Source organism: Danio aesculapii, chromosome 21 (assembly GCF_903798145.1).
Source record: "Danio aesculapii chromosome 21, fDanAes4.1, whole genome shotgun sequence".
Taxonomy (NCBI): Eukaryota; Metazoa; Chordata; class Actinopteri; order Cypriniformes; family Danionidae; genus Danio; species Danio aesculapii.
Window position 1 is genome coordinate 16,600,882 of NC_079455.1, and position 10,897 is coordinate 16,611,778.

General features: G+C 28.8%; 1 protein-coding gene across 1 annotated transcript; it reads right to left on the reverse strand.

Annotated features, from left to right (window-relative positions):
* Window positions 1–137: 137 nt before the first annotated feature.
* Window positions 138–10,201, reverse strand: ecscr (endothelial cell surface expressed chemotaxis and apoptosis regulator). Its single transcript, XM_056446271.1, has 9 exons — window positions 9,939–10,201; window positions 8,493–8,570; window positions 6,979–7,077; window positions 5,757–5,864; window positions 3,805–3,903; window positions 3,628–3,729; window positions 3,503–3,536; window positions 1,908–1,978; window positions 138–1,816 (listed from the first exon to the last, which is right to left on the reverse strand). The coding sequence occupies exons 1-9, from the start codon at window positions 9,997–9,999 to the stop codon at window positions 1,719–1,721; spliced, it is 750 nt and encodes a 249-aa protein (XP_056302246.1). The 5' UTR covers window positions 10,000–10,201; the 3' UTR covers window positions 138–1,718.
* Between the last annotated feature and the right edge of the window lie 696 nt (window positions 10,202–10,897).

Sequence of the window (10,897 nt, forward strand, 5' to 3'; positions counted from 1 at the left end):
ATTTTTTTATTATAGCGTATTTTAATCACTTGAGGCTGTTGTTTTTACTATTCATCATTGTGCCTCGTCAAATCATAAGGGCAACACAGGTTCTGTTTTTTTTTACACCTTTACCCTTAATTGAATTATTAGAAGAAAACAGATTTTAAAGTAGGCTAATATTTGAAATTTTGTATTTTTATTTATTAACAGTTCTTTTTTTTAATCAAACTGTCATTTTTGTCAACACATTTAAAACAAAGAAACACTGTAGTGTAATACGCTGTGCATTAATTGTGCTGGGATAAAAACAACAATAACAACAACAACAACAACAAAAAACATTTAGCTATTTGTTACGTCCCAGTGTAGGCCTAAATTACTATTGCTGTTCTCTACATGTGTGGTGTACATAATGTGAGTTTTGGTCCTCTGGTGGTTTATAAATAAAGTTTTTTTTTCTTTAGCATAAAAATGTTTTGCATTGGCTTTTGCACCCTATATGAATGTGGTCCTTGTTGTACAAATTAAAGATGTAAGAACATTTAAAAAGCCCAAGCTATAACTACCAGGCTCATTCTGAAAACCCTATATACATTTCTGGGGTCAATCGGTGCTTTCTAAAATACTATTGGTTGGGTTTAGGAAAGGAGGAGGGTGGGTCAGTCGATCAGTCAGTCAGTCAGTGGACAGTGGCCTCTGGTGAATTTTCGCAAGAACAGCAGGCGCGAATGGCACTCATGAAAGAAATTTGAGAGCTCAAAAAGCGTACACAGCAGCCTCTGGTGGATTTGCGAAAAAAAAAAAAGCTCCTGTGATGTATTTGGCGCTCTCCAGAAATGAATATAGGGGTACGTTTTCAGAATAAGCCTGGGTCGATAACTACTCAGGAGAATAAGACATAATTCATGTTATTGGCAGTTTTGTCAAACTTTAAACAGTAAAACTGTTAAACACAGACATGTCAAAGAACATTAAAAAATAAACAATGAAAAACAAGGCATATGTGGCTTAAACATAACATAATTTTTGTGAAGACAAAAAAACTTTTAGCTTCACAAATGCTTCAGATAAGACATAAATATGACTCTGGAAAACAAAACCAGACTTTATAGGTATATTTGTAACCAAAAATACATCACAGGTCAAAATGATCAATTTATGTTTTTTCTGATCAATTTCTGATCAATCAGTAGAATATCAAGTAAATCTAATCTCCCATGAAGACATTTAGTAAATTCCCTTGCATAAATATAGCAGAACTCTTTGAATAGTAATACTCATTGCTAAAAATGGATATTAGACAACTTTAAAAGTGATTTTTTTTTCAACATTTTCAACCCTCAGATTCCAGATATTTAAAAATCTCAGCCATAAATTGTCCTCTCAACAAACCATAAATCAAAGGAAAACTTATTTATTCAATTTTCAGAAGATTTATAAATCTCATTTTCCAAAAAAGTTACTTTTTGACTGGTTTTGTGGTCCAAAATCACAAATGCACTGTTTTATAAAACAAAGAGGAGCACAAAAAGTGACATTTTGCAGAATACTGAAGCATGTGTCATTTTCACTAAATGAAAGCCCTGCAGGTATAATGATGATTTGATATGCAGTGCACCAATGAACATCATGGGCATGATGTGTTCAATAACCATTAACTAAAGGTGCAATAATCCACATTCAGCCAACATTATAAATATATATCAAGTAAATATGCAGCCTCCAGTCTCCATGCATTATGAACCCAGTGAAATCAACTGGTCTCTGGAAAGTTCATGGTCATCATTGTCCACTATAGTGCTGTGAACTGAAGAGATCTGGGGAGAATCTGCATCTGCACATGAAGAGACCAAATATTACAGTATGCTTTCATGTATTAGAATAATGGCATGCTATTTTGTCAGTATTAGTCACAAAAAACATACTGTATTCTGTGTTTATTGTCCTCACAGAAACTAGAGTGATGTTTTCCTTCTCACCGTTGCTGGTCAGGTTGCTTGATTAAAAATCGAGACACGATTAATCTTAAATGCATTTCCAACAGATCTGTTATTAAATTAATATTACACTCTTAAGATGCTCTAATAGGAAATTAAATGAATTAGAACATAATAAATAAATAAATAAATATACATTGTGGGTTATTTCAACCCAAATCTTGGTAAAGTACTGTATGGATAAGTGCAACCACTGGGTTAAAATTGGGCTATATATTTAATTTTAAAAAAGTATCCCAGCATTTCTGCTTTACCCAAATAACCCAGCATTTTGAGTGTGCATTTATGCTTTCTAATTTTATTTATTACACATAATCATATGTTATGTGATCTCCTATTGTTTTATGTGCCAGTGTTATTATTGTTATGATGATTATTATTATTGTGTTGTTAATTTTAATATGTATTATTATTATTATTATTAGTAGTAGTAGTAGTAGTAGTAGTAGTAGTAGTAGTAGTATTAATATTATCGCCATTGTGCAATTATATTAATATTTATTATTATTATTATTATTATTATTATTATTATTATTATTATTATTATTATTATTATTATTATTATTATAATCATAATAATAATAATAATAATAATAATAATAATAATTATTATTATTATTATTATTATTGTGTTATTACAATATTTATTATTATTATGTGTTATAATAATAATAATAACAACAATAACAATAAGCATAATAAGCATCATAATAAGTGTCGTTATTCTTATTATTATAACACATAATAATAATAATAATAATAATAATAATAATAATAATAATAATAATAATAATAGTAATAATAATAATAATAATCAAAATGAACACATTTATTATTACACTTATTATGATTATGGTTTTTATTATTGTGTGTTATAATAATAATATTTATTATTGTTGTTGTTATTATTATTAATACTAATATTTTATTGATGTTGTGTGTTATAACAATATTAATAACAATAATAAATGCTAATAACAAACAACAACAACAATAATAATAATAATAATAACTATAAGCATGATGATAAATGTCTTTAATATTATTATTATTATTAATAATAATAATAATAATAATAATAATAATAATAATAATAATAATAATAATTATTATTATTATTATTATTATTATAACAATAAATACATTCATTACTATGCTTATTATGATTATGGTTGGTATTAGTATGTGTTATTATAATACTTATTATTTTTATTATTATTATTAATAATAATAATAATAATAATAATAATAATAATAATAATAATTTTAATAATAATAATAATAATAATTTTAATGATGTTGTGTGTTATAACAATAATAATAACAACAATAAACACTAATAATGAACAACAACAATAATATTAATAATAATGTTTTTGTTATTATTAATATTGATTTTTATTATTATTATTATTATTTCTTTATTATATATATATATATATATATATATATATATATATATATATATATATAAAATAAATATATAACTGCACATTCAAAGTGATGTGTTTGTAAGTCCTCACCTGTCAGACACCAAAGAATCACAGTTTTTAATACCTATAAATAAAAAAAATTGATTAGATGCTCCACTTGTTGCAATTGTTTTTAAAAGTAATCCTGAAATGGGCAGAATGAGAGCAAAACCCACTCTCATGTTGTTGGGTGTTTCTACAACAGCGTCCCTTGAGGTTGACAGCGGCGACCAAGATCACCATAACAACAATCAGAACCAGTATAAGACTCATCACACCTGCAATTGCAGACAGAAGGTATTTATAAGCACCTGACGAAACGCACAAAATGAGAACGTCAGTAGAAAACCCACCAAAGGCGAGTAAAGTGAGTCTGCTTTCTGCTGGTAAAGGAGTCGCTGTTGCCTCTGACATGCTGATGTTGGAGAGAACTGTTGCTGAAGAAACATCCTCTGCATATCAAGATAACATGGGAAATCATAGTTTAATGTAGTCTAAAATGAAAAATAAAAGCTTGACTGTATTGTACAACATGAGGGATTATTGCACATACGTCATATGGGATATATTTGAGAGCTTATGAGATGGAAGAAAAAACATTTTGCTTTCTTTTGAAAATCAAAATATACAATTGAAATTTATAGTAAATACTAGAGTGTGTTTTTTTAAACCATTGTATTATATTGCATATTATGGTTTCGTTTTCTCTTCTTTTGCTGGTGCTGGGCTGCCCACTAGATGGCGCTCTTATCTTGAGGTCACTTGTTCCCTTTTGTGCGCAGGTTGAAGTGCGTTTACAGGTGTGTCGCGTTGCCGGTGATGAGTGCGTGATAAAAGGATTCCTCTTTTGTCACCTCAGGAGGAGCTTGCGGTTTTTGGTTTGGGCTGCCTGGTCGGTCTTCCTCCAGCACTTGGTTTATTGTTTGTTTGAAAGATTGTTTATTTTGAATTTGATGCTTGTTTAAATCGCTTTAATAATTTTTAATTTTCTGAATTATTTGATTGACGGCGTGTGCTCTTGTTTATGTTGCAGGTTGTCTAGGACAGTTTGTAACAATATGTTATATATAGTAATGAATGCTACAGCATAATATGTACTGATTTTGGTAAAACTGATAAACTGTGATACATATTGTAGTATACTTAAGTGTTTACTACAGTAAAAACTGTAATCAATTGTAGTATAATATACTATATAAACTGTAAAATAAATATCTGTTTTGTATTTTGTGGATCACAAGTGTTTTTCGTTTATTTACAGTTGTGAATTGGATCATGGGACCTTGATTTGCTCTCTCGTCTTGTGATGTTGAAAATTCAACTCTACAGTTTAACAAAGTGACTTTCATTGACATTTTAGTAGTTTGAAATAACAGAATATATAAGGAATAATATATAGAGAAATAAGTCTGTAAAATAACAGAAAATGTTCTGGAAGCTTATTACAAGGTTTTTGTACCATAATATACAAGACCAACACAGACAGTATATCATAAAATAATAAAAATGTTAATAACAGTCACCTTTTCGAACTTTTCAAGGTTAAAAGTTGCTGGAACCAAAAGGAATTTCCTATAATGCAACTCAAAAGTATGAATAAATAAATGGGGAAAAATAAAACATGAATCATAAAATACAGAAAACTGCTATTTTACGGATATTAAAATTAGATATATTTTACAGTTGTGAAAAAACTTAGGACATTATTGGGTAATTTTTCATTTAGTTAATAACTATTTTTCCAAAAACTTGCGTTATGTTGTTTGTCAACGTTTGCATCATTAAAAATTTTCTTGCATACACAAAGTTTGGCAGGGCATTGTAAAAGTTAAAAAACATTGTGATATACAGTGGAGCTATGGAGAACATTTAGGACCACTTGGAAATTGTTCAACTTCTCTGGATTTACTGGATTTTTTAGTAGTTTTAGGTCTGTGTTTGTGTAAAATGTTCAAATAAATATATTGCCATTTAAATTGTCTCTTTTTTTTTCCATAGCTGTGTATTTTTCATCTCATTTTTTGTTTTATCACCATATTCGCTTATTGGCCTCACAGAAATACAGTGTTCTCTAAATGTCAGTTTATTTGATAATATCTAAAAATGTTTATATATTTAACATATACAGTAAACTATCATTGTTTATGACACTTTCATTGTATTCATCCCAAAAGTTTCAACTACTGCATGTACCAGAAAGTTCTCGAATAAATAATTGAATTTCAATTTTACTCTTATGGTACTAAATGTTTACAGTATATTTCAGCATATAAGAATTTTGATAAGCCAGAAGAATGAGGTAAACCTGTTGTTTTGGCCGCTGATGTTGAGACTAGCATTGTGTCCGTGTAGGATTTTGATATTGCTGTTGGAGTTGTGGAAACCATGACGCTGGTGTTGCTGATGGATTCTTCTGTAATGAAGAAACAGTTCACCTTCATTCAACTATTATGGCATTAACCTCACAGCTCACTAATACTCTACTAAGTTGTCAAGCAAGGAAAGCAAGATTAAAAATTTCCCAATTTGTGTTCAGAAGATGAATGAATGTATTATAGTTTCGGACTGACACAAGGAGGATTATGATGACAGAATTTAGATTTTTGACAGTCCAAAAACACACATCCATGAAGAGTCCAATTTAATATTTAACCTATTTCTTCTCACCAATCACAATAGCAGCTAAGTATTTTTTTAAATCACTTAAAAAAATCTGACAATGTTAGTGACTGGTGTTTTCTGCAAGTATAAAAAATTTATAAGATATACTGTAAAATCATATATAAGGATCGTTTTAACAAATATATCAAGTACTAGAACATAAAATGATGATGGCTACATCACAAGGTTAGTAGCTATTTTTATATAAAGTTATGATAAAGATATTTTGTACATATCATTTTTAAGGTGTGTAGTATTAGAATATTAATTTCCAGCTATTCAGTTTTCTTGAGTGTACTTTTTATATAATATTACTGAAATTAATTTAAAAATACCCTGGAATATATATATATATATATATATATATATATATATATATATATATATATATATATATATATATATATATATATATATATATATATATATATATATATATAGACACACATTTACAATACATAAGTAAATAATAAAGACTCAATGATGGGCTAAACAATCTGCAGATTTCCACAATCTCAGATTCTATGTGGGTCTATAAGTTTAAAAGTTACAAATAGGTTATAATAATAAATTAATAAATACAATTTTATTTACACTAGTTACACTAATACAGCAATGTTATGATAAAGTAACAATTTTGAATTTAGTCTGTCTGTATTTTTGCTAATAGAATGTTTAGAAATCTGTTAATTCAGTTATCCACATTAATGTAGTTAAGACACGTTTTCCCACTGATAACATTTATGACTGACCATACATTTTCCCCCCACACAATTTTCCATAAAAATGTAAAGGAGAAATAAGCCTGCAGAAACAGATGTACAGTATATATACATGATATAACTGATGTTATATTTGTGCTTTACCTGTGCTTCTGGAAAATAAAACAGTTGTGCTTGTGTTCACCGGTTCTGAGGTCTGGTTGCTATCCTCATATGTAGTTGAAATATTTAACTGCTGGACTGCTGTAATTAATAATAATAACAATAAAAATGTAATTCAAGATGCATATGGTTTATATGACTTTTGAGATTCAAAAAAGTCTTATTTAAACCTGGAAACAAACAAACAAAAACAGCAAATAAAAAAATACTAATCATAAGCATTAAATACTAAATCATTTAATCATCTATGATTTATTTTTCTTAGAAATGAACTACTAACAAAAGACTGTAAATAAAAGCCACTTTTGTATATGAAGAGTTCAGATGCAAACACCTCTAAAGGCCATCTGAAAAATTATTCTAATATGAGCATTGTATCAGGCTCCTGTGAGTAGGTTTAGTAATTTCACGTCTATGCCAAAGAATAACTTCTTTTCATGGTCTTCAAAACGAAATAAATTAACATAAACAAATGAGGCTGAGATGCTTATTTTATATGCAAATTAGAGACGGCACTTACAGGTTTTTGCATCTGAACTCTTCATATTTTATTCATACACTACCATAGATTCTGAATCAAGAGTGACACCTTGTGGTTCATGCCAATCATTGGTTCATAAAAAGTGCTCCCATCACAGACAGAAAACGTTATCGAAGTTTAGATGTTAAATTAGGTATTATAACAGTATAAATATATATATATATATATATATATATATATATATATATATATATATATATATATATATATATATATACAGTTAGAATTATTAGACCTCCTGAATCATTAGCACCCCCTGTTTATTTTTCCCCCAATTTCTGTTTAACGGAGAGAAGATTTATACAACACATGTAGTTTTAATAACTCATTTCTAATAACTGATTTATTTTATCTTTGCCATGATGACAGTACATAATACTTGAATTGATAGTTTTCAAGACACTTCTATACAGCTTTACAGTTTTATTCTAGCCGAAGTAAAAAAAAATAAGACTTTCTCCAGAAAAAAAAGATTATAAAATCCCTTGCTCTGTTAAACACCATTTGGGAAATATTTTAAAAAGAAAACAAAATCAAACAGGGGCTAATAATTCTGACTTCAACTGTATGTGTATATATGTGTGTGTATGTGTTTTTGTGATGTATCAGGACACAAATCTGTATAATGACTTAGGTATGACACAGGTATTACATAAAGGAGGTGAAATATGAGGACATTGGTGACTTCCTCATTTCTCAAAAAGCTTATAAATCCCACAAGATGAGTTTAATCAGAGAGTAAAGCTGCTCATTGTCTCCTGTGATGGTTGGGTTTAGGGGTAGGGTGGGGTGAGTGCAATACAATATACGGTTTGGACAGTATAAAATGAATGGAAACCTATGTAATGTATGCACTTTTCACAAAAACAAACGTGTGTGTGTGTGTTCGGTCTCTAGATTTTTATTGAAGTTCTTATTTTAGATTGCAACGTTTTGAAATTAGAAAAATACTTACCTTCTGTTAAATTAACAGAGTTGGTTGACGAAACAACTGTGCTTGGAGGTGTGGTACTTGTGAGGTTTGTGTCATTTACTGTGAAGTCATAGAAAATATATTTCAAAATAAAGAGAAAGATATGGCCACAATAACCATTTGAGCACAGAGAAGATGAAAAAAAATCACCTCAGTATTTATTTACTCACCATCAAGTGGCTCCAAACTGTTTATTATTATTATTATTATTATTATTATTATTATTATTATTATTATTATTATTATATTTATAATATTTTAATAATTAAAAAAATATTAAGAATTAACATTTTCGTTTTTATTATTGTTTGTTGTTATTAGTATTATTTGTATAGTTTTTGTTGTTGTTGAGCACAAAAGAATCTGTGAGGCTCAATAAAATATTACTACACTCTCAGAAAAACGTGCGTATAGTGGGAAGCAAACGCCAAAAGGTGCGGATATCAATAATGAAATGTATTTATCAGAAAATGCCTTAAATACTTAGTTTTAGTTTTGTATGATAGAACCTAATGATTAATGTTCATGAGTTTCTCTAAACATATGCTTTTAAATGATGATTCATGTTTTAATATGGAGATTATTCATAAAATCCTAATGCCTTTCCAGTAATATTTATTATCATAAATATTGTAATGAAGGAGTTGTCCAACACTTATGTATGTTTTTTTTTTTTGAGAATAATTGTGTACCTTCATTTTAATTGTACCATAAAAGATACAGAACAGTATCCTAAGAGGTCTTTCCTGTACCTTATAAGGTACAACTTTTACAAAGGTACAAAATGTTACTTAAGGAACATTATTTGTACCACCATGTACCTTTTTTCTGAGAGTGTATGATATTTTAAACAAAGTATATTTAAAGTCATCTTTCATATTAGCTACTGACCTATATTTCAACATGTACTGTATTTGAGGCTCAATAGAACACATTTTCAGCCTTACAATAAAATGTGGATGAAGATTTTTTAAAAATTAAAGAATTGTGTTGGTTCAACTCAATTTAAATATGTAGTTTGAACAAGCTGCAGAAGTCCCTTTTCCAGCTTAGAGCAACATAAATATATCACATATACTCATATAGCTGTAGTTTTCTCTGATATAAAAATGTAATTTATATATTTTATTTACAGTAAAATGTAAAAATATATTCTGCCCATCCAAAACATCCCGTCCACTTTTATATTGTTTGATATTTTTTTAATAAGCAAACAATACATTTCATAATCTTATAATATAGAAAACTCACTTTTCAAATGCTATTTAAACATTCTCGAAATAAGTACAATATTGTGTAATATTGTGTATTTTGTAATGTATACATGTTTTTTTGCGTAAAAGTATTTCTTCTATATGTCACTGCAGAACTAAGCTGGATTTTACTTTAAAGAACTGAGGACAGTTAATATATTTGCCTTCGACTTACCTGCTGAGATGATGGATGAAAATGTAATCAGCAAAATGAGAAAAAAGAGCAGTTTCTCCATGACTCGGTCCAAATGACGTTTACCCCAGATATCGGGGTATAACTACGACAGTTTACTGTCAACAATGTTGTTGTATGTTAATGTATTTAGCTGAAGTATGAACCAGCATGTCCAGGTCGGTTTCCTGTAGAGTGTAATGGTAACACACGAGGGAGAGCTCATAGTATTGAGAGTCCCGCAGAGGAGCGTGTGTTTGGGTGTGTTCAGCGGGACTCGAGCTCTGCTTTCGGGGAGAAGAAGTGCGGCCCCTGGAGCTTCCTGTGGAAGAATAGCAGGAAACAGGTGGGAAGCCTCATGGAAAAAGCCCTCACTGCCTGAGCGTTTCGTTTAAAACTTGGTAGTTAATATTAAAACCTCACACATACTCTACGTAAATGTGGAATATATAAGCTATTTTTAAAATGATTGTTAATTATAAAGTAATACTTTCATTCCACAAGTGTAGAATAGCTTAAATTGATTGTTTTTAAAACCTCATAACGTTGTCATTTTTATTTTTGATAAACTAGGCTACATTCAAAATTTTAGAAATAGATCAAATTGTCGAAGATACCTTTTTTTCCCAAGAAAAAAACCCTCTTATTTTGAACAATTATTTTAATAAAGTTATATTATGTCATTTAATTTATATTGTTTTCAAACCTTTCTGAGTAATATTTATGTTGTTTTGTATCAGAAATAAATATTGAGTGCTGATCGATGAATGGAATTTAATTAAAATTGTGTTCATAGGTAATTATCAGATGAAGTTTTTAAATTTTATGAAATGATATATGGTATAAAAGTTATAATTCTTAAAAGATTTTTTAAATCTCTCTCTCTCACACACAGTAAAAGACACAGTTATTGTCCAAATACTGATTTTTCCAAACCAGGCTCATTCTGAAAATGCACCGCT